The sequence below is a fragment of the Pezoporus occidentalis genome, unplaced genomic scaffold (assembly GCF_034315485.1).
Source record: "Pezoporus occidentalis ecotype Australia unplaced genomic scaffold, CSIRO_AGI_Poc_V1 ctg39, whole genome shotgun sequence".
NCBI classification, from domain to species: domain Eukaryota; kingdom Metazoa; phylum Chordata; class Aves; order Psittaciformes; family Psittacidae; genus Pezoporus; species Pezoporus occidentalis.
In genome coordinates this window covers 1,754,062-1,778,750 of record NW_026915713.1, presented here as the reverse complement: position 1 = coordinate 1,778,750, position 24,689 = coordinate 1,754,062, and the positions used below count along the sequence as shown (strand labels likewise).

At 41.3% G+C, this 24,689-nt stretch overlaps 1 protein-coding gene across 7 annotated transcripts in view; it reads left to right on the top strand.

The window, feature by feature from the left end:
• NCOA7 (nuclear receptor coactivator 7) overlaps nucleotides 1–24,689 on the top strand; it is an 83,524-nt gene that overhangs the window by 37,105 nt on the left and 21,730 nt on the right. For all 7 annotated transcript variants that reach the window (XM_062632374.1, XM_062632373.1, XM_062632375.1 and 4 more), the window contains 4 exons: nucleotides 19,239–19,318; nucleotides 20,163–20,270; nucleotides 21,693–21,791; nucleotides 22,812–22,937. In XM_062632374.1, coding sequence (XP_062488358.1) covers nucleotides 19,239–19,318; nucleotides 20,163–20,270; nucleotides 21,693–21,791; nucleotides 22,812–22,937 — 413 coding nt within the window. The remainder of the gene's footprint in view (nucleotides 1–19,238; nucleotides 19,319–20,162; nucleotides 20,271–21,692; nucleotides 21,792–22,811; nucleotides 22,938–24,689) is intronic.

Sequence of the window (24,689 nt, the reverse complement as noted above, 5' to 3'; positions counted from 1 at the left end):
TTATGGGATTTTGGTTCAGGCTTGGGTTTTTTTGGGGGGGTGTTTCATAAATTGATGTATACTGTTTAAGACTTCAGTCTTAATTCATATTCATTCTGTTGAAGTATGAGCAGGTAAGTAAATTAACTCTATTTTTAAATAAGATATGAAAGGCTTATGTGCTGGAAAACTTGTTTCCCTTTTGCCCCTGCTAACAGTATCAGTGCCTCTGATTACTAGTTAATCATAAACACCTTCTTTAGATTTATTCTTGCAATTAATTCCAGAAAAAAAAAAAGTTTGTGCATAAATATGTGAGATGAGTCACACATCTGTTTGCAGTTCTGGATTGTAAATTTTTAGATACTCTAAGTAATTTTAGATATAATTTATGAACTACTTTGAATTTTGTCTTGGTATGTTGCAGGAGTGAACTCTTAGGTTAAGGGAACCCTGGTTCTGTTATGTAAGGAATCCTGTGAAGAGAAGGAAAGGAACAGAAAATTGTAGCTATCCCAAAGCAGACTTCTTTCCTGCTCACGCAGTGTGTGTGTGAATGGCCAGGTCCTAAGTAAGAGAAATAAATGAGTCCACGGTAAAAATGTTGTTATTGTCTTTTGTGAGGCAACGCAGGCCTTACAAAAAAGAAGATAAAGCTTGGTGTGGTGTTTCCTGCCAAGCTGAAGAGCTTACAGTGATTTATTGATCAGTCCGGAATTTTTGGAAGGCCTGAATCTAGCAAGATCAGTAGTTTGGAAGTTAAGAGAAAACGTGTTTGTTTGTCTCAGGTCTTGCCTACACTGTTGCTGAAACAAAATCTGTGGAGGAAAACTGGAGAATTATTAATGAATGAACCTGTGAATGCTTTCTGTTTTGGTAGAATGGTAATTTTTAAAAAAGGCAAATACATCAAAATACAAAACTTCTGTTGCATTCCTATTAAAGTGCTTCTGCTAAAAGACTGATTTATTGTTTGCTTGTACCTAGGGGAATTTAGGGTTTTGTGAGGTAGTGGAATTGTGTTTCTCTAGTGTTTCAGCAGGTTTGTATACAAAGCTCTGAGTTGGTAGTTGCAGCAGCGAGAAGGAAGATGATGGCATCCCTCTTTTCATGGAAGAGTGCGGCAGGGCTGGTGAGGGAGAATGTAAAGCTCTTCAGGTTGTCTTTGGCTTGTGATCCAACAGTTAATACAAACTCAGGTTGTACTAATGTTTGTTTTGTAAGTGTTCCCATGTTTTGTGTGCACTGGCATCGTTGTGGGGGTAGTTTGAACCATCATGCCATGGTTCTGCAAAGCCTCTGGGTTCTGCAGAATTACAGAATTTCTGTTGAGAGCTACAGTAATTTAATGCTGCTATTGGGCTGAGCGCAGACCCAACTGACAAAAGCTGTAGAGAGAGAGACTCCCTTATTGTTTAAATGCCTGCTTTTGGCTGTTCCTAAGTAAAGGCTTTAACCCAGCTAGAGCATCAGAATTGTGGAAGTGAAAGTTTAAAGAGAGATGGAAAAAAGTTGGTTGTGAAACAAGTGCAGTAGCTCTATGTTCCCTGTTCAGCTCTCAAATGAAGTAATTTCAGTGGAATCCTTAGTTGCCATAGTATTTATTAGTCTGCATGCCTTACAGCAGCCTCTGTCCACTGCAGCTATACCGGGTGGTGGTTACCTGCTTAGCTGTTTGTTAGTGCCACTCTCCTGAAGGCTGTTACCTTTGTGAGCATCCCGGGCAGTGTCTGAGAGCTCTCCCTATGCCCCTAGCAGCCTGTAAGAACTGGACTTGTTTAAATACTCGGCCTTTACCTGCATGTGGCAGAGGACAAAACCATCTGTCTCACAGAGCCAAGTTCTGCCAGAAGGGGCGCAGTCAGCATTTTCCTGCTGGAAGCTGTGTTAGCTGCAGTGGTGGGAAGGTACTGCCGCCACTGTAAGGGCTTTTATTTTCTTAATTGCTGTTCTGCTTTCACATGCATTGGCTGTGAGGGATTATCCGTGTGTATACACCTGTCTTCATACCTAACATTATGGAATGCATCTCCTGCAGGTTTTTTTCTTCCACACGAGTTTCTGAGTTGTCACTTTACTGATGTTTGTGAAGTGCTCTGACTAAAATAGTCCCTCTCTCTTTCTTATGGTTAACCGTTTTTCTAGGTATGTTTGCACAAGGGCTTGGGGTTTTGTTTGATGGTTGTTTCTTCCCAATTACCCAGCTTTGACTTAGTGTCTAGAACATTAAGAAAATGGGATGCAGAAATTACTGAATTTTTTTTTTTTAAATGCTTTCTGCTCTTCTTTGCCAAAATGCTTAGTTTTCTTAGTCACAAGAAGAATACATTAGATGTAGCAACAGTCTTGGATACTGTTATGTGTATTGATAGGATGATTGCATACATACTTCATTTTGTGGCTTGATTGAGGTCTTGTCATAAGATGCTTTGAGACTACAAGGGTTGTGTCTGTCACTGTAACAGAATGAAGACCCTTGTCCTCTGAATAATCTCCTTTTCATATTTCACAGGACTATAAATCCTTCTTTATTTATTGTTCTACAAGATTGGGCTAGGAACTTCGTATCTCACTATAGTTTGTTCCTTGCACACCATGTCCCTTCATTAAAAATTTGTGAATGTGTTTGCTTTATGAATTTGTAAATGCTGTGACATCCTTGCGCTCAGTTTGAATGTCATGCATTTTAATGGACTCCTTAAGGGCTGATACTGTGTCAGAAAGACGTTCTTGGCTTGGTAAATCCCTCTTCTCCGGTGGAAAGATTTATAAGGCAGTTTGTAAAAGCTGCAGAGAACTGGAGGTGGCAGTGCTCCCTGCCACCCTTTCCAGGAAAGGGAGTGCTTAAAAGATTTCTCTGATGTGGAGAAGGTGGAAGGGCAGTGGGGGAGCCAGGAGCTCTTCGTCTGGTCTCCCGGGACCGGGCTGCGTTAATGCCGGCAGCCGGCGGGTGGCACCGCCGAGCCGAGGAGGAGTTGCTGTAAAGAGATCCTCCAGCGTCCCTCTTCCCAGCCATCACTGTGCTGTACAGCGTATCTGCTGGCACTGTGGTGGCGTCGTTAGAAACAACCTAATGGTATGAGGTGCTGAGCATTTCTTTTGCTAAATGGCAGAACAGGTCCTGCTGCCAGAAGGTTTCTCCAGTATAGCCTCATGTTTTCTTCTCTCTTAGCGCTAATACTGTTCTTCAGTGGCTCTCTAGTTCTGGAATAATTTTTATCGTTCAATCTCCAAATCTCAGCCTAGAAGACATTGCTTTGCAGGTATAGCCCTTGTTCTCTTGCCTTAAAACAAGAGGGGTGCTGATACAGCTTGTTCTTTCCTGAGGACTAGTGGAAATAACATTCCCCTTGTTTTTGCTTCATCTCTTGGTTTATGTGATAGTTGGCTTCTTAGCTTTGTCTTACCCTTTCTGCTGTTGTTACTGCACTAATCTGCTGTCAAGCTTGCAAGGATGTCTGCCACTGTGCAGTGGTTGCATAGGCACCATGCCCGCTATACTCAGTGCCCAGGGTTCCCTCCCCGTCTTCTTGGGATAACCAAGTTGACCTAATTCTGCAGCTTGGCTGCTTGATTCAGACACACTCTGTGGGAAGCCTGTTTTTGTTGGAAGATACTGATTTGCTAAGCTTTGAATTTATTTTTCTTCTTTCTTTTTTTTCTTCTCATTGTTTTGGTTGTTCCCCCCCCCTCCCCCCATGTGTCATGGGCTCTAAAACACTTTCACAAACATGAGGTGAGTTGTGGGAACCCAGCAGTGGAATTGTAACAGCTTGGAAGCACCAGTTTATTTGCTCTAGGGCAGGATGCGCATCTCTGGGATAGACCTGTTAGATGGACTCCTGAGAGATTAGGAAATCAGGATTCCTGTCAGGAATTGCTAAAATGAGCAAAGGTGATTGTGGTTTGGCACTGAAGGGACTAAGACAGGAAAAAAAGTGACCTTCTGAAAGCAGCCAGTGTGCTTTGATGTAAATTAGGGTTGAGCACAACACTGAATTTCATCTGTATATTTATTCCAACATGATCTAATGTGTCTTTCTACCAGATGCGCAGAATATTCCTAGATTCCACTGATTCTGCTTGCAGACGCGAGCCATCGGCACTATGTGAGGAATTGGTCTTCATTAAAGAATGCATCATAAATAAAAGTTTGGTTTAGGTGACCTGTGCCACGTTACATGCTACTTTTGTCTTATCAGCAAAACAAAATTCAGTTGGTCCTTCTCTCTAATCATAAAGCCATCCTTTCTCATTCACTGTATGGTGTTCAATTTCTGCAGCGAGTGGGAGGTGAGGCTAACAAAACCTCCTCTTATTGTAGCTCTGATTTCTGTCCAAAACAAACGAGAGTCCTAAACACCATGGGAGGGAAAATGGTGTATGCCCATTTAATGAGATAGACCATTGCATGTTGAACGGGAGGAGCCACAGTATCTCCCCAGAATCCAGAGGCAGAAAACTGATGCCTTTTTGACTTGTCTTCCCTGCCACCACTTGGGCAGGGGGTGATACAGGAGTAGTGTTGCATGCATGCAGTTACCAAACCTCTGAATGTTCTGGGTAGCTGGCCAAGAACAAATATTAGTGAATAAAACAGAGAGAGCATAGTAGTTTTCATCACTTATAATGTGGTGAGGTTTGCCCCAGCTGGCACAGAACCAGTGAAGGCTGCTCCCATGACACCAGCCGTGCTTACTGTGTTTCAAAATTGAAAGTTGCTTGCAATACAGAAAATCTATAGGTAATTTAAATTTAACAGAAAGATGGGGCACCTACTGAATCCACGTTGCATAATAGTTTCTAATAAGTAGGTCATTTGCTAGATAGGCTTAATCTGAAGTAGACTTTTCAGTACATATTGAGTTGAAAAATTGAAACTTCCTTCTACTAACAAGTCCTAGTTTTGTCTTTTGTACTACCTGGTGTGGTTGTTCAGCAGTAGGATGCAGCTGAGAACTTAAGGTGCTAGCCATAAAAAGGTAGAGTGCATTTAAAAAAAAATAAGAAAATTCATGTAAATTCTCGCTGGTAATTAGCTAACTATAATCAGCCCTAATCTCTGGGGACTTGATTTTGAAACCCTATTCCTGGAGCAAAGTATTTTGTATTCTAGAGTAATCCAAGTGATTTACAAACTGGGCTTCTCAGTGTTGTGTTAAGTTGCTTAATACAATGTAAGAGGAGCAGGATCTGAATTTTCCCAAGTTCTGAGACCTTGCTTTAGCCGTTGTGTTTCAGGTTGGCTTCAGACAGCAAAAATGAGATAAAAGGTGAAAAGGGAAATAATTTGTTTCTTCCAGAATAAAGATCTCAAAATTAAATCAGCATAGGGAGGAGTTTTGATTGTAGTTGCCTGTGTAGAATAACAAGGGGTTTGGAATAATTTACATATGAGTGTAAACTGACTGTAGTAGGCAGCAGCTGGTTGGGAAGCTTCAGGCAGTTGGTGTAATGGCATTGGCTGCTGAAGCCATGTGGAAAGAATGAGGTGGAGAAATGACTGAAAAGCAGCTATTTTCAGATCACTTTGTTCTGGAATAAGAACTAATGATCTCAAATCCTGATGGGTCAGGGTTAAGGCCACCAGGTTATATTCAAGCTGAGTTGTTAATTGGTGTTTACTAAAAACTGTCTCAAGCAGAAGGGATGCCTTGTCCACAGGCAGAAGAATTTGATCTGAGCAGTAAGTACCAGAAGTAATGTTGTTGGCACTTCCCAACATTTGGATGGAAATGTCTTAAAGTTGCTTGTGGAATCCTCTTCTAATTCTTGTCATGATGGATAAGCTCCCATTTGTTGTGAAACTAAGTAAAAGATAAGTTAAACTTGGTGTTTTGTATGTAATCCATAGGTACTGCTTGTCAACACACAAGTTGCCTCAAAACCCATAGTTAAGACAGAAGGCTGAGCTGTTTTGAAGTCTCATGTTGGATGGAAGTGAAGCTATATGGATACATAAAACCAAATTGTAGACTGGCCACTGATAGTCAGTAAACTAATGTATGTTTCAACTGGAAAGATAGAAGTTGAACAGTCAGTACCTAGTCACCATCTCCAGGCCTCCTAAGGTTCTTTCTTTTCTTTTCCTTTTTTTTTTTTTTTTTTATACTCCTCTCTCTATAAAATACCCCTCTTCCATCATTTCCAGGCTGAGGAGCATTGGCATTCCTTACCTGTAAGCTGTTTCATTGCTTTACTTGTCACTGTTATCCTTCTCTGAACCTCCACAACCCAGGGTGCTGGGATGGGGAATGTTTCCGCTCTTGACTCAGATTCTCTGACTTGATTTACTGCAAGCTCTGTTCAGCACAGCTTGGGGAGGAAGCAAATTTTGGGGGAGTAGAGAAAGCTGTGAGAGACTCCTTCAGTTAGAATTGTTCTTGGGGAAAAAAGACCCAGAGCTTTACCCTAAATTACTTGTGTAAGTAATTAAAATATCATAGCAAAGAGTTTTAGCAGGGTGAGCAGGCTTAGGAGACAAACAAGCGAGGATTAGAAATCAGGGACACCTTTTTAACAGTAGCAGTAATTATTGAGGCAGAAAACTAGAAAGTGGAATTTCTGTCACTGGGAAAAATACTGGGGTTCAGTGTTTTTTAAAAGTTATATTCTACTATAGCAGTTACTAAAGTAAAATTTAAAATGGTGATGTCCTGTGACCTATTCTGCTGAGGTCAGACTAGGGTGATAACATGACTGGTGTTTGATAAGCTAAAACTGATCTTGCTGCTGAAAGAACCAGATGCATTTCCAAGGGCTGTCTCTTTTCCCAGAGCCTGAATCTTCAGGAAGAGTGAGCATTTATGTTCTTAATTATATATAAATGCAGATGCACTTAACATCTCTGAAAAGTGGCCCTCGAGGGAAGGGAGGAAAGCTGTGGAGCAGTTGGTCACATAGCACACTGCCAGGATGTGGCAGGTGTTTGTGTGCAGGAGGGGAAAGGGAAGCGTGTCAAGAGAATTAATGAAGAGAATTGTCATATTTTTGCCGGGGTAATGACGGCAAACATGTCTGTGCAGTTAGTGAGTGCTTCACTTCCAGGATCCCCTGGCTCAGCATGTTTGAGGTAGTCTGAATTTTCCCAGCTGCCTGTTGGGTCTTGTGCTCTTACTCTGGATAGCTGCAGGGAATGTGCAGCTCATTGGAGATGATTTTGGTAGTGTGTCTTGTCCTGGGAGAAAGGGTTGGACTCCCACAGGCTTTTCTCATCATCATTTCCTGGGAGGGCTGTTGACCTTTGCCTCTTCCCTCACCCAGGTCTCCAGGACTCATGCCTTGGGTACCTGAAGCAGTTCTTTGCAGCACCCTGGTATGTCAGTGCTGAAGTCTCTCCCCCTGCCTAGTGCCTCCCTGTAGCTCTCTGGGGGATCTCTGCCCACAGAGAAGAGGCAGAATATTCTCTTTGCAGTTGCAGAATGAGGATTACATTTGTAAGATTTCTAAGACAGGAATATTCTTAAGTCAAGTACATAAGGAGCATGAGATAGTGCATTTGAAGTCATGTTGCAGATCTTCTGGTCTCCAAGCAGAGGCATGAGGGAGTCATTCTCAGGGAGTCTATGTAACTCAAGCCTGGTATCCTCAAGGCAGGCTTTTAATTTCTCTTCTTTAACAAATTCCCATGTTGTGTGTGAAATACACTGTTAGAAGTTCACCCAAATGTTCTGAAAAGCAGAACTCCTTTCACATGCGTTTAAATAATAATACGAAGTTAAGTCGCACCTTTTTCATTTTGTAACACTGGCTCCTAGCTTTCTACACTGACTTTTCCTCACATTTCATCAGTCTGTCACAATGTCTGTGATGCGACTCAGCAAGTCACACTTGGGATCAGTAGCATGTATAAACTGAATTGCTCTTTTCTGTGGCAGCTGAGGAGCTATATGATGAAGTGCTGTGGTCAGCAACACATCAGATGCTGATGTCATCTCTGCACACAAAAGTAGGGCATGTCCCATATCTCTAGAGTCTTTGTGATTTTCATCTATATTTTAAAGCTATGACTTTGTAATCACCAGCCAATAGACAAGCAGTACATGTAGCATGTGATTTGAAGAGATGTCATGCTTGACTTGCATAGCAGAGCCTTCCCAGTCAAGGTGCTGTGTGTTCAAGCAGCAAAATGAATGAAGGAAAACAGCATGTGTAGTGTTAACAGTTTTCTAAAACATGCATGTCTTTTTCTGTAATGCCTAAGTATTCCTTCTCGCAGCCCTGCTTTGTTGCTAGACTGGTTTTCCTCACTCTGTACTGTGTCTGAGTCCCTGATACAGTGGACAGTGAGAAATTTTATGGTGGTGCTTTTGTGGTAGGTGAATTTAGGCACTGACACTTATCTGAGCAAGGTTCACAGGTAATGTCATCTGCCACACCACTGAAAATGGGATGTAGAGTTTGCACAAGAATTGGGCTCTTGACCACACAGATACCAAATGTCTAAACTGCTTATCTGGGCAAGTGACAGAAAATAAGAACAACCTTGTCTCTCTGATCTAGGGATATGTGTGCCTTGCTTCTTGCAGTTCCCAGTAACACAGCATATTTCTGTAGAGCATTCAAAGATTGACATACTTCAGCTGTGCTGTGCAGTTTGATCTTGATTATGAGTTGGTAGCACCAACACCTGCATGGAGTAGACATCTGCAGGTGATGGGTGATGTACACTGCACTCTACTGAATAATGGTGGGAAAAGCTATTCAAGGGAGCACTTATCAGGTACTTTATTACTGTCTTTATTAAACTGAAAATTTCTCCCAGATTTTTAAAGAAGTCCAGGGAAAGTAGTTCATTCATGTAATTCACCTTCCTAACTTTTGGGGTGTATATGACTTGTCTTTGAAGTCTGTGGTCTCTGTTGTGAGATGGTATGGCAGCTAAGGCCCCACTGGATGATAAGTCTGGTGAAGCACAAAATGCATTTTGTCCTGTAGCTCCACTTTATCAGTGCACCCAAGAGGACCTTCTTCCTACAGAAACACACAAGCATAGCAGGATATTTTGCAGGTGGACTGTCAAACACAGGGATCTTGGGGTTGATTGAATTGTCCTGAGCTAGAAACTGGAAGAAGTGACAGTAGATGGTGTGAATCTTTGAATTTCTTTTATGTGAGTAAAGCTGAACTCTGGATGGGGTCTGAATTGTCATATGCAAGTTGGTATTTCTGTGGAAGGTTGACTTAACATTGTGTACTTCTATAATGCTAATCATGCTAGTGGGGAGCTAGACCATGCTGTTGCCAGGCAGTCTGGAGGATATAATAATGCACTTCTGGGGTTCTTGTTGTATGCGTACCCCCCACACCAGTAGCAGCCCATGCTGAAGTTCCTATTGCTGCATCTTTGCTTTGGCTGGTGTTTGCACTTCTAAGGTTGAAAACAGCCATATATAATTACATGCTGTGTAATTATATCCCTAATAGCTGTAGAACTCGTGGCTGGTAGCTGTTTAAGCTGCCTTTAAGTAGTAGACACCCATTGCTGCAGGCCATCTTTTGTGTGGGGAGAGACAATTATTAGTGATAAATGAAAAGTAGATCAGGAGGAGTCATAGAATCATAGAATAATTAGGGTTGGAAAGGACCTTAAGATCATCTAGTTCCAACCCCCCTGCTGTGGGCAGGGACACCTTACGCTAAATCATATCCATATTTTTCATGATACCGTAATATAGTTATCCAGAGCGTGTGAGAACAAGCTCCTATCACAGAAATGGCCATCACTTTGTATTGTTACAGGCATGTCAGAGTTTCACTGTGACTATCCAGGGCCAGAATAAATACATGGTTACAAGTACTTCCACAGTAAGTATAGTTAGATTGTATATGCAAAATGCAGGAGAGCACTTGCAGATGTTTTCCCATTTGAAATTTTCTGTGGATTTCCTTTTGAATGTTGTGCTTAAAGCTTTATGTAACGAGATCTCCTTTTGTTACACCACTGCTTTGTCTATACGCAGCGGTGTGCAGAAGGACACCTGGCTGTGGAATGCAAGTTAAAATTACCACGTCTCTGTATCCAGGCAGCATCAGTAGGAACTAAAGGCAGCCTTCAGAAAAAGAATTGTGCTAACATATAACAGACATGGGATTGACCATGAAAAGAGAAAACAATTGTCCTTTTTCTAAAGGGTGGAATAGAGTTAGGACCTGGATCTGCCACCCCACTGCTTTAGCTGTGATGGGGCTGGTTATTCCAGTCACTCCTACCCTTCTTTATTTTCATCCCCTTTTTCTCCCCCAACCTCATTCACTCTTTTCCTCTCTTTTCCTCTCTTTTCCTCAGTGCTGGCACCAGCTTGGTTAAGTGCTGCCTCACTCTGGGAGGATTAGGCAGGTTGGGATGGGGTGAGAGTTTGTACATAAATGCAGGATGTGCAGAAACAAAAGTTGGGAAACTGTCTACTGTTTTAAAGCATAATCCAAAAACTTAAACTCCCCAGAAATGAGGAACTGAAAACTTGTTTTTATACCATAATATGAATAAATCCAAATTGTATACTGTTGCATTTTGAAATAGTGTTGGTTAGGCTGAAACCTTACATATGAATGTGATTAATGGTGAATAGCACTCTAGAAAATGTATGAAATAGTAATAGAAGCAAGATTAACTCTGCTGTTAGTATGTATAACTTGTAATTCCATGATGCTTATATTACCAATCTGTTCCTGGTACTGGAGGAGCTGCTTGTATCTTGTTCTTTGCTGTAGTAACAGTTGTGTAATTCCCTAGAGATAGTAATTGTATAATTCCTTACAAATACTAAACTGGTCAAGCTCTATTTCAAAACTAATGGGTGCTTTCTTCCCTCTTAAATCTGTTAATCCTCCTTACTGTTGTCTTGTCAACCAACTTGTTGCTAAAACCTATTGATTTTATGCCATCTGAATCTTTCTGATTGTCCCTCACAAGTCAAAAATAGGTTTCATATGCCTAAAAAGGCTTTCTTTTCAAAAATTATTTCTTAAAGCATCCCAAGCTAGATTTAGGCGATGTCCGTATGTCTGCTGACTATAGTTTTCTTAGGCAATAGTTTCAGACTACTGCTGAGTGCCACAAAGAGCTTGATGTTCCCAGTGTGAACAGTTAGGTCTCTTGCTTCCTCCCTCTGCTAGGAACTACATTTTTGCTCTCCCTCTGAACTGGCACTGACATTTATCTGACCACAAGTTAAAATGAGTCAATTCACTAGACCAGCAAAGAAAAAGGTTGAGATAATTATTTTTAACCAGTTGGGTAATCTCTCTGTGAGATCAGATGAGAGCCAGAGTCCAAGGTAGAAAGAGATGTGAGGAGAGAACAGCTACTCTCCTTTTAGGAGCTATTCATTTGGCTCTTGAAACCATACCCCTGTGCCTGCCCTGAAGTAGAATTTGGTGTCACTGTCACTGCTGAATAATGAGGAATACAGAGCACAAAAGCTGTATACTTACTTCTTTATGGTCTAACTTAAGTCCTTTGAAACTTCAGTCCTGGGTTCTGCCTTAAGTAAAATATGCTTAAAAGTAAGCTATGTTTAAAAGCTACCAAACTGATTTTCTAGGCCACTGCACCTTTGCTGAAGTCAAGTCAGCAGCTGTGTGGGTTTTCTTCTTATTGCATCACTTACACTGAAATCAAATGACTCTTGACATGTGATTCTTTAGTTTTCTTTCAAGTATTTGCATATGGAGGAGTTTGGTTCATCCTGTAAATGCTTTCCTCTACATAAGCAGTACTGATTTTGCTTTTGAGCTCAAGGTCTTGTATGGTTACTTTCAGTTTTTTAGTATGCTCTAAATACCCTCTAATTTAAGAGCTGTTCACATTTTTTCCCCCTGTTCTCCGAAATATTCTCCTTTTGTGTGTTTTAATTCCTGTACCGCTTAGATTTCTGTCTTTCATTTGTATAGCTGCCTTGAACAAATACAAATTGGGAATTATGTATTTTGTACAAGTTGAAAAACACCTGATTTATAACATAAAGTTAGACTGCCTCTGCAGTGAAGTTTCTTGCTCAGCTCCAGTTGTACAGTCTTGGCTAAGTCACAAAGGTCTACAGATGTACAGGTTGTGTTCAACTTAAGGCATCTGAGCAGACGCTACCCTTTACCTGCATTTGGTGATTAAACAAACATTTTCTAGTGTTACAGCATGGCAGTGTGAATTGTCAATTCCAATAAACTAAGGAGTAAAAATTTCAGATTGCTCTAGTGTAAAATCTCCATGAGTGGTGGTGCAGTTAATTCAGACCCCGACATTGCTCAGGAAAACTTGACCCAAGTACTTATGCAAATCCTACCCAAAATGAAGGAGCAATTAGTATCTCAGCATCAGTTACATCTCTTCCAAAAGCAAAGCCACATACGGTTTAATAATACAATTAACAATTATTAGATTTTTGCTTAGTCTCAGCGTGTGTTTCACCCTTGTGTAAGGAGGTGTTCAGTTGTGTTTGCAAGAACTTTGCTTACAGAAGTATTCCAGATGCATCATGGGGACTTGGTTTTAAAATCATACCAACTGTTCCCCAACAATGTGACTAACAGAAATGAGTTTGCTTTCTCTTACCTGTTTTCCGTTCACATTTTGAAACACCAAACCACTCTCTCCTTTGGAGAGATGTTCAAGATAATTACATTTCTGTGCATTACATTCCCTAAGGACACACAAAATTATGTATTGAAATCTTACCAGCTGTTTAAAAACAGTCTCAGTGTGTGTTACAATTCTGCCTGAAACTCAAAAGGGAGTGTGATCTTTGTTTTGATCCGCAGGCGGCTGGAGATGATGTTTGCTCACGCACCCAGTCGGTCTCAGAGAGGCTTAGGACACAAAGCATCTGCTCCATGTAGGACATATTCCCCAGCACAAAAGAAAAGCATGTGTAACCGGTTTACTTAAGGGTAAAGAAAGACAGATACGATAATTCCAGCTGGGGGCTATTCTCCTGTCCAGCTGATACATATCTTAACTTATTCCTAATGTGTATTTAGCAGCAAAGCCTGATCCTTGTCAAATGTGAAGAGTATATTTGGGGTCCTGAAGAATTCTCTGGATTTTCTTTTTTTTTTTTTTTCCCCACCTATATTTGCTGCTCTATGAGAAAACTGTTTACCTCTCACAATAGCCCTGTCTTGCCTATTTTTGGCTACAAGGACCCTTCAGCCCGTGTATTTGTGTTCTCCCCTTTCTTCTTTCCCATGACTCCAAATTTCACATTGAAGATACGCTGCTTTGCATCTGGACAAAGGTGGGAGAGAGCTCTCTGGGAGCCACTCATCTCCTTTTTCCCCAGGATAAGTTTCAGCGGAGCTGGAGCAGAGGCAGTCTCCATCAACAAGGCGCATGCATCTCATGGCATGACTTTCCTTACAGGCTTGCTGTGCTTTGGCAAACGTCACCATGACCTGTTTCTTAAGTACTGGTCTCTACCTGGAGAAGTATGTCTGTTTTCTGTCTGATACAAGGTTATTGGTTGACATGAATCTTTCCTGTGTCTTCAGACAGCACCTAGAGCAAATGCCAGGAACCCTCTGGCTTCACTGCCCATCCTCTGCATGCCCTCCTTCTCACAGCACTGTGCATCCTTTCCTTAAAACTTCCCTTCTGACCCTAGTATTCAATATAAAGAGTCATCTGATTACCCCTCTTCAGTGCTGTGTTCTTGGTGCCTGGAGACACGCAGCGTCAGTAATACTCTAATTTCACTATATTTCAACTTCTGTCACAGTGTTTTCCAGCTGAGATTTAGAGCTAAAGCCCTGGGTTGTTGGCTGCCTCTCACTGTTTCTTTACAGAAATATATCCATTTTTCCTCTTGACAGTTGAAGGGCATGAACTACATCCTTCCGAAATTGAGTGGTGGTGGTTTTATGATATTTGTATTTTTTCATGTAGAGGCCGCAGTATATGAATATTGCATGAATGTCAATAGCCAGATTCTTATTTAAACGTGCCTTAAAATACCTGACCTATGTATAGCAGAAGGTACTACCTTTTTTTATATCAGTTCCTTGAACTCCTTGTCATTTTAGTTTGGGCCCTGTGTTTTCTGGTGATCTCCTTATTCTAGTGGAGAATCACCACGATCAATTTTTATTGAGAGCAATGAAAAGCTGTTTAAGGCATAGATAATTAAGAATCATGTGCCTGGATTTGCATTGATCGAGGAATTGCTATTCTCTTATGGCAGGAGAAGTTTCACTAGTGAAGGAGCACAAGCGTGGTGTGATAGATGACAGCAGCCTTTTTGTTTTAAGTGACTTCAGCAGTAGAGAATGAGGAAGCCAAATGGTAATATAATTCAGTAGAGGAAAAATATGCAGAAGCAAGGTGAGGGCTTGGCAGAAGGCTGTGGGGAAAATAGGGAAGCAGGGTAGAAAGCCAGACAACCAAGATGGTGGTGGGAAGGGTTGTTTGGTTTGGTTTTTTTTCTCTTCTCTAACATGGTAGCAATCCACTACCCAAATCTGAGCAGAAAATGTTTGTCTAACTTGTTGCCTCAGGGAGATAGCTCTGATCAGGTGGCCACATTTTTATTGATGTGCACCCCAGCTGCTGCAGCTGGCTAAAAGAGGGGTAATATCTCTTCTTAGAAAGCTGCTGTGGCACCTGGGAAGTGCTGGAATGTCAGAGGATCTCAAAACAGGGATTTGGCCCTTGTGGTGGTGAGCTGAGAGAAAGACTTTCTATTAAAAATTAATATTTTTAGTGTGTATGCTGTTCAGTTCACTTCAAGGGCCATGAGAAGAGCCAGAAAGGTGCTTGTGGAGACACAATTATATCATCCTCTATACAACCTTGTATGTAACAGCATTGCTTAAAGTTATGAAAATGTCAGTTTCGAAAGCAGAAATGGAAAAAAGTTGTTCAGATAAACTGATTTGTATTCCTTCTCTACCAGCCCAAGCAGGACTTTTTTTCATATTCTTTAGGTCTCTGTGTCTCTCTAGAATGACTTAAGTGATACTTATTCTACTCCTTCTCTGTCAAGATAGTTGGTATCAGGCCTCATTTACTGATAAGGTAACTACCCCAGGAGGCCTTATTTGCTTAATTTCTTATCAGTACTCTGATTAGGTTATTCCAAGTGATAGCCATTCTGCCCTGAATTTATTGCATTTCAGATTCTTTTAAGCTACCTTCAGGTTTTCACTCCTTGATCCTGGTGCTTTGCTAGACTGTGATAATATAGTTCTATTTTGTCTTAACAAATCCGTCATAGAGACGTAGGACTGGAATGTCCTAAAACAGCAGTGACGTACTCGGCAGCGTTGAAAAATATGACTAGTATCTTACAGTTTTACGGAAATTCTATGTCATTACACAAATTAATGTGTTTTTTTTTCATTTTAAAATCTGCGTTTGGTTTTCCTTCATCTCAGAAAAGATGGGGTAGGGGAAGAAAAGCTAACTAGAAGGACAGCCTGTGTGATGAGAGAAATAGGAAAGTCTAAAGTACGCTAGTATTAGTTAAACCGAAAAAGTGAAATAGAGAAAATGCTGGAGATCTGTGACACTGTGAGTGGCATGCAGAATGTGAATAAGGACTGTCTACTTATTCACCCTGAAAATAACATCAGTTAGGATGCTCAGTGAAATTAATCAAGTACAAAGTACAAGAAAGTAAGCACTGCTTATGCAGTGTGGTTGCAGTGCTGCTGTGGGGCTCCTTGGCGTAGGACCAGTGTGGAGGTATTGAAGGGACTGTGCAGTTTAGTGCCCCATTGCTCCTCTGCTGTGGGGAAGCCATGATTTCTAGAAGACAAGGGAGCTAGTGAGGGGAAGAAAATTCTGTATTTACATGATGCTGAAGTCTTTGGTAAGACAGAGATTAATGAGTAAAATGGACTTCAGGTCCAAGTATGCCATTGCCTCTGTTTTCTCGGGCTAGCGACTTTGTTTACCTGGTGTGGGTGGTGGTCAGTCCTTTGGCCCCTTGTTTACTTCAGCATTCCTGTTAGCATTGCCAGACATCAGCCTACCTGATGGCTCAGAAACTGTCAGGCAGGTTCAGGGTGTCCCTGCCAGCACTGCAAAACCTCACACTGATGGTGGCCAACAACAGGTTAGTTTGTAATGTTGCTGTACCGTCTTGCAGTGGCACGTTGCATGTCGCTGTGGGCAGCCTGGGGTTCTTTTGATGCTTCTTGACCTATTCTATCTACTTACACAGCTATTTACATAGTTGAAGAGGTGTAATTCTCCTATCGTGTGTCAAGGTCTTTTGGATGATAACTGATTGACCTCTTTTTTGTAATCCTTCAGTAGTTGCTTTCCAAATTATTCCTAGATATTTTTTTCTTTTTTCCCTAAGGTTTTCCATAGCATTGCAAAATGAAATATGAGCAGTCTGCTCGGAAACTAAGTTAAGTATAAATATATCAATAATAAAGGCAGAAAAAGATCCTGTTCTAGACTTATGTATTTTCAATAGGCCTGAATTTTCCTGCCTGTTCTCTCTTGGCTTTGTGCTTCTAATTGATTTTACTGCTTATGCATAATTCTGATTTTACATGTTTCCTGGAATCATGGAGAGGTTCAGTACACCCACTCTGCCCCTTCCCTAAAAAATGCAGTGTGACCAAATTTGCATTAGCACCTAGTCGGTTCTCATGGTTGTGCAGTCCCATCTTCAGTATATGTGTAGGGAAACTTGGGAGGCAGAACTGTGAGTCACTTCACCACTACATGTCCAAGTTCAAGAAGTAGCCATTTATTTATTCAAGAAGCGGCATTTATTTTAAAGCCTGCAGAGATGTGGGTCTCTTAATTAAAGTTATGTCTGAAAGAAATGTGGTTACTGAGGTCTCCGTGTGCTCTGAGTGCCTTTGGGACTACTACTAGAGCTAGTTGTCTTCACATCATGTCAGAAAACATTTGACTTCCTAGAGGAGAACTGAGAGAGTATAATGGAACTGGAGAAATAGTGTATTGTGGTGTTTTGCTTGCTTAGCCAGGCTTCCCACCCTTCTGATGTGTCCACTCATGTAGAGCATAATTTGTGACCTTGTCCTCTACATATACAGTAAGTGGGCTTACAAAATCTGTCCCCCCACCTCCCTCTCTCTAGGCTACTTTATCCCCCACCTCAAGGTCTTACTGATGTCTGTCTAGTTAGTATGAAATAATTGCTCTTAACTGTTTCCTACCTTGTGTGCTCTTTCAGAGCTAAGCAAGGGTTAACATATCTGAAAACTTGTGTACTTTTTCCAGCTAGACTAAATAGTTTACTAGAAGATGAAGTCTACCTATAAACCCTCCTTGTCAGTCTCCAGTGATAGGTCACAGGCAGCTTGGGTAGTTTGCCTGCATGGGTGTGATATGTAGTTCTCATTAACCTGGAGTAATTGAAGTGGTATCTCTTTTGTAGCACAAAATAGCATGAATGCACACGTGCATAGATGAGGGAGTTTGTTCAGGCAGAATTGTGTCCATATTGCCAGTTGTATGTAAAAATTTGCTGCATCTTTGTTATGTTAGCATTGTGTTTCTGGTGGCTTGATACTGTGCCCTGCTGATGTTGTCATTACTGTTGTCATTACCCGTTTTTCCATCCTTCACCACAGACTGCTTTGACTTTGATCAGAGGAGGATGGTTTGACAATGTTGGAAATATTTAAAAGTTTTACTGTGGGTCTCTGTTCTCAGAGGTGAAAAGTTTGAGATCATTGAGTGATGCTCTGTTCCAAAATGCTATCAGGGAAAGGCAAGCCAGCATCGTCCTCATCTCCCTCATCCTACCTCTGTCCTTCACGCCACGTGTACTATCCACATGTACTTAAATTGTGTGTGTTTAGTCTCTACATGCTTTCCGGCTCTTACATTGTGGGAAAAACATCTTTGCTGTCTCTTGTATTGCTAACCATGGTGCTTCTCCTGCCCACATCCCTGGCAGGTAGTATGTGTGTGGGATGTACACCTGCAGTAATGCTTTGATGTGTGTTCATCTCTCGTGAGTCTCTGGTAACTGAAGGAGACCGCCCCTGACCATGTAGCCTCTGGAAGATGCTGAGGCAGCCCCCAGCATTAACCTTGCTGTGGAAATGGGCCGGCAGAAGGGTCAGGTGCAGCTCGATTCCAGGCCCCTCCTTTCTTCTTGTGTACATTACAGTGCGCCAGGCAAGTCCTCGCCCTTCTTTTTACTATCTGCCTCTTGGTGTCTGGAAATAGCAAAGGTTGCAGCAAAGCCTGAATGCGAGGCAGAAGCCCTGTGCTGCCATTCCCCATCCTTTCCTCCCTGATCTCCTCCTGGAGCTGCCAGCTTGGAGAGCAGGAACAGTCTTCCCAGGATCACATCATCTCTCTGCTCCTGGCCCCGGGTGCTGGTATTGCCGGGCCGAGCCCTGCCTTGCCTTGTCTCTTTTCCCTGTCTTGGCCGGGCTGTAGCCCCGTGCCATTGGCAGCAGGACCTTTCCGAGGGGCCAGGAGCAAGCAAGCTGGACAAGCAGAGTGGCCATGCGCAGCCTCACTGCACCCCAGCCCCATTCCTGGAGCTGGGGCTGTGTGCCACCCTCACCACCCCCAGGTACATGGGTCTGGGCTCTGGGTGGGCAGGGGGAGCCTTGTGGGGCTGGGGGTAGCTGGGCAGTGGGCATTGGCCCTCATCCTCGGCTTTGCTTGCCCTCTGCTCCAGTAAGAACTGGAAATAGCTGCCCTGCTCATACTGCTGAGAGTTCATGGGTGCCTTTTGAGTCTTGCAAGTGCAGGGAGTTTTCTATATTGCAGCTGATGGAAAATGTCTTCTAAATAAGCTTTATGCATTCTGATTCTTGACTCTGTACTGCATGCAAGCCTGTTATGCAGGACTCTTGGCATACTTTTACCTTCAGAGTTTAAAGTAGTACTTAAATATGATGTATTGGTGGTGAAGTGGTGATTAACCATGATTTGTTGTGGTTGTACTGATGCAGTGTATGTGCATACATTCATCTGGTGGTTTCTACCTCAGCCTTCATAGCAGCTCATCACACAAAGTACCTGTATCTAACAGGTGAATTGTGTAGGAATCATGGAGAAAACCATGGGAGCATGTATTATGTATACATTATTCTTGCAGAGATCCTGCATGATTACTAAGCCTGCTGTACTTGATGAAATTTTGCTTGCCTTGCAGTGCAATTTTAAGGTCTAATAGATATTTTCTGTGTGTCCTCTTGTTCCTGTTCACAGCTGAAATTTGAATATTCTGTAGATTTTTTTCAAAGCACGTTGACAGGCAAACACCATGAAAGTCAATTACTTGAATACTTGAATCTTTTTTTTTCCTCTTCAGATGACAATCAAAACAAAACCAATGAAAAGAAAGAGAAAAAAATGGTTTCTCAGAAACCCCATGGTACCATAGAATACACTGTAAGTATCAGTGTGTGGTTTGTTCATGTCTGCTTTCTGAAAATGGAGTTGTTGAGATTGAGAGGGGGCCAATAGCACAAAACTGAAAGCACTAAATGAATACTGGCTACAGCTTGTACCTGTCTCAGTAGGGATTGCTCCAAATATCATTGCATGGGAGGGGCTAGGCTCACATCCTGAACTACTGTTCAACCCAGGTTCTCTGCCTCTTCTTGCAACTGCCAGTCCTATTTTTACTCCTGCACCGTGGCTCTTTACTAGATCAATTGATTTGTTATCCTGAAAAATACTTCCATTCCACAGTGCTGCTTGGGTCGTCAGCTGCCTGGTCTGTGCTTGGTCCTGAGGTGATATGAGACCTCTTTCTCTAAGCTGAAGCAGGGTGGCAGCATGCTGCGGCAGTGGCTCAGAAGGCCTGCTCTGCCCACAAAGTCTGTGTGAGTGGCCAGGTTCCTTAGTGGGAGCTGCACCTCACTCTCCATCATGCAGAGCATTTGTCCCAGCCTAGAACAGCACAAATGCCTGAACGCTGTGACTGCTGAAGGTGTAATGAACTTTGCAGTGTTTGTCCTTTTCCCACTTGCCAAACCAGTTCTAAATAAGGTGGTTCTGTTTTAAAGTTTTATGAGAAAGGAGGGACATCTGTAACACTTCTCCATTATATCTGCTGTATAGTTCAGTGTATTTTTTTTTTCTTTTTATTGATGCTCGCTTACCATGTAACCTGTTAAACAGAGGTTGTGTTAAGATCATCAAACTACTGCAACCAGTTTGTTACATGCTTTTAGTTCTGCTGTGCTGAATGTGTTAAGTATGGTATACTAAGCTTCAACTCTTTCTTCAGGCTGGGAATCAGGACACCATAAACAGCATAGCATTAAAGTTTAACATCACACCAAACAAGCTTGTGGAGCTCAATAAACTTTTCACACAGACAATTGTGCCAGGCCAGGTAAATCTTTTACGTTGTTTTTCTTTTTTGTTTGTTTGGTTTTGGTTGTTTTCTTTTAAGGACCTAAAACCTAATTATTTGCTGTGTATTTAAAAGCTTTTTACTGCTTTCACATATCTTTTAAGTAGCTGGATACCAGCGTAATGGACAGTAATGTAAATCCCTCAAAGGGGAGATTGTTACCTGGAGTTGGGGGGGGGGAGCTTTGTAGTTGCTGTATCTGACCTCTGTTATTTATTTGCTGTCACTAAAGCTTACAAAGGACTCTGAAGCTCAAGAGGGTAATGTAGCTGTTGCAAGAGGGTAGAATTCTTGGGAAGCTTAGATAAACGCTATGTATAATACATTAAAGAATTAGAGAGTTAGATACAGTAATTGAAATGGCTCTTTGCTGTTATGTTGGGGATGAGTCATTCTCCTGTGAGATGAGAAATAAATGGAGATAGACTGTTTTGGGGAGAGTTAGGTAATGGAAAAGCAAATGTGAAGGCTAACACCTGGTTCAGGAAGAGCAGATCTTTACTTCTACTTCACAGATACAAAGAAATTGGAGTGCCCCAGTTTGCAGATGGTAAAACTGAGGCAGGCACAAAGAGATGGCATGACTTGCCTAAGAACACCCAGCAGACAAAAATTGGCATAAAGAAAATGGGTTTATTTTTCTGAACAGTTTTTGTCTAAAACAAAACTGCGAACATTTTTTTAATTTTAGAAGTGTCTTTCTTGACTTTGGCACTTGCAACATCTGACTGTGGTTTTATTTGGGGTGGAGGTCCAAAGCAGTTTTAGTACTGCTGTACTAAAAATCTGTGATGTTCACTGTGAGGGAATGTGAAAATTAAAACATTATATTTTTATATACAGTTGCATAATAAGGTTTATTTTATTTGCTTGGTGTTTATTTTAAATGTAGTACATGATGCCAAAGTGCTGGTTCATATAAAGAATATTTTTTTACATTTAGAAATGCAAATATTTTTTTTGAAAAAAACAACCTATAGTGAGGTGTTACAAACTTCTAGCACTAAAAATCCCCCATCTTCAGCAATGGCCTTTTCTTTGGACCAGAATTTGCTGTTACAAATTAATGACTAGTAAGAGTAATTTTGCAGTTACTTGTTTTGTAGTTGCGATAGTTGCAAGACGACCAGAGACTGTAAATTTGGCAGGGAAAAGGAGCTTCTCAGTCTGTGGAAAATGTTTTATTTTCTTGCCTGTCCTGCTAAACAAAGTGTAGAGCTAGATCTTGTAATTAATTAGATCTGCATGTGCCCCACCATCACCTCCTATGAAGAGAGACTCTAGAATAAGGAGTGCGTTGCAATTGTGAATGATCAGTACTGGGTTGCCTTTCTAGTATTTATAGTGAATAACTTTTTAAAGCTTGTGTCTTACTGTTTTGACATGTGCATTTGTATTTAGATTCTCTTTGTGCCAGAAACAAGCGCTGCGAGGCTCTCTTTCAATGCTGGTGCTCCCGTTTCTCCTTCATCATCAGATGCTGAATATGATAAACTCCCTGTAAGTCAAACATTGCTTCACTGCTCTTCAACTCAGAAATTAATTTCTGATTCTGAAGCTGAGATTCAAAGCTGTGTAAATAGCAAATATTTGAGGTTACAGTTCATGCCTTGTAAGTGTATTCAGTAACATTAATTTTAATTTCCTGTACAACAAAATTTACAATCTCTTTAAAATATTCCAAATTAAGGGAATTCTGTCTAAGCGTAGACACCCAGCACAAATTCAGTTGGGCCCAGAGCATGTCAAAGCAATTGAAAATAGTGTAGTGTATAGTTTTTAAATAATAAAAAATTAAATATGAAAAATTGTTTCACCCTGGAGATTTTTGTGCTGCTCTGCAGTCCAGAGCCTTTATCCTGCACTGGCAACCTTGAACTCAGAGGCTGTTAGTTTAGTCTGAGCAGTCAGGTTTTTTTCTAGTTGAGCATATCATGGTGGTACTTCTATATAGAATTTAATCTTTGTGAAAGCCTTGGCATAGCTGATCATTCATTTTCCTTAGAAGGGTGATTGGCCATGATTACTTTAGATAGTTGTTTTAGGGAGTTTAGCTGTCCGCCTGATAATGTTAAAGCAGTTACGACATTTCAAATCCATAACTAATGAAAAGGAAAGTGGAGAGAAATCTGGAGTGAATAACTTTTACGTTAGTCTTGCAGTGTGCCTCCTGCATGGGGAATCCCACCAGTGCACTCACTGTGTGCAGAGGTCTTCAATGTAGATAAGGTGGCAGGACTGGCCCTCTCATAAAATAAGAGTGCCTCACTGAATTTTGGTGAGCTGACTTGCTGTGGCATTTTGTAATTTCTTGCGTGTTACTTATACGGAGGTTTTTTGCCATGCTATGAGGTTTTTCTTCCACACATGCTATTGTGGGGAGTGTGCATATGTGACCACTGTTTTTCTTCCTTAAGCGAAAGGAAAATAGTTGGTTGAACCTGGCCTTTTGTTGCCCAGAACCTAAAAGTATACGATTCTGGTCTTGCTGCTCTGCGCTGAGCCTTTTATTTTTTTAAGGATGCTGATTTGGCAAGAAAGGCCTTCAAACCAGTTGAGAGAGTCCTGTCCTCTACTTCAGAAGAGGATGAGCCTGTGGTGGTCAAATTTTTAAAAATGAACTGTCGTTACTTCACAGATGGTAAGGTAGGTGGAACCAGGCTTTTGAGCATTGTTTGGGAGTCTTTAAAAGCGAAATCTGTTTGAGTAAGTGAGAGATGGATACTGGGGGAGTAAAACATGCTCCACTTTGTAAAGAGTGTAAATGTTACAGTAGCTTTATCTGTCACTGCTGTGTTCATTGGTACTGTAGTAATACGCTGTATCATTTTGTTCTTTCAGCTGCCTAATCTGTAATAATTGCTGTATGAAAGAATACCTCTTCCATGTCTTCATTCCCTTACCATATCTTACTTTACCAGAATTATCTGTTTAAGAGTGTGTTGCTAGATACACAGAAAAGCTGCTCTTTAGAGCTATGTCACATCAGGATTAGTTGTTCACTTCCATCCCATTGAGCAACAGCTTCAGAAAATGAGCACATACTTATCTATTTCATTTATGACTTCAAGGTAAATTTTAACTGCTTCCAGAGCAGTATTTTCAAATACATCTATGTTGCTTCTGTACTCACTAATGAATATCAGTCATGCAAATCCTAATAAAAAGATAAATATTGCATGATACAACCTTTTTTTTTTTTTCTTACAAGCTTTCTTGTAACATGCATGTTCCCACTAGGACTGCAACCCTAAATCTTACAGCAATTGTTTTAGAAACAATGACACAAAGCTTGGGCAGTATTTTTACCCTCTTCTCCAGGCTGCAAGACAGTGTCTTCTTGAACTGTCTACTTTGATATATCTACTCTTGTTGACTCTAATTTCAGTGAGGCATCTGGATTTTCAAATTCTTTGGAATTTGTAACACTGGAGATGCTAACCATTGTAGTTTAAACATACTTTTCCCTTAGTCCTGACTATTGTAAGGTGGATGTGTTTACACCTGCAGTTTCTCGCTTCTTTTCGCATCGAGTGGATGTAGACTGTAATAAACCACTCTGCAATTTTTCAATCTGCTGTTTTGTGGAAAGTAACAGAGGCCTACTTGATGCCTTGCATGTAAATTAGGGCCGTACTTTTGCTTTGTTATGTGATGCATGCTAGGTGCAGAGGATACAGCTTGCCAGTTTTATGGCTGCAGGACTGAAAAAATAATTTGCAGTCAGAACAATCTGATGGCTCTTTTGCCAGTGTAGCTAAAATCCCTTGTTTCCTTGCTTCCTGCAGTGGCTGGGTAGGAGGTACAGCCTACTGATGTATTGTTCTTCTGGCTAATACAGACCTGTGGGAGAAACCTCTGCACTTGATTTTGATTCTTTCATCCAAACATAAACTAGGCGTGTGTATGCGAGTCATACAGGAGAAGCAAATGGGAAATACATACACACTTTGCTTTATAAAGGAGCAGGCATGCATATACCCACTTGCCAGTGCCAAGCCATCAGCTTGACACAGTTGAAAAAAAAAACAACAAGCCAAGCTTGTGGTCCTTTACCTGCCTATTTGTTAGTCTTCCTTGACTTGTCTTGTGGAAGACTTTGGATAATTAATAATATCTACAGTAGGTCAGTCTTGTTGCTCTGCAGCTCCTATTTGTTAGACATCATGATTTACATAGAGCTTCTGAGTTGGTCTGATGAATTTTGTAGCTTGTCTGGATGACAGGGTACAGAAGCAAGACATTGCTCCATCCTCTGTAAACCTTGAAAAATGGTCAGTTGTCATGGGTTGGAGGCTGAATAATGGCTGATGTAGCCTCTTATCAAGTCCATGGCCAGTGTATGTTTTGAAGACTTTTTGTCTTCTACAGCCATGCAAAATATGCTTGAATCAGTGG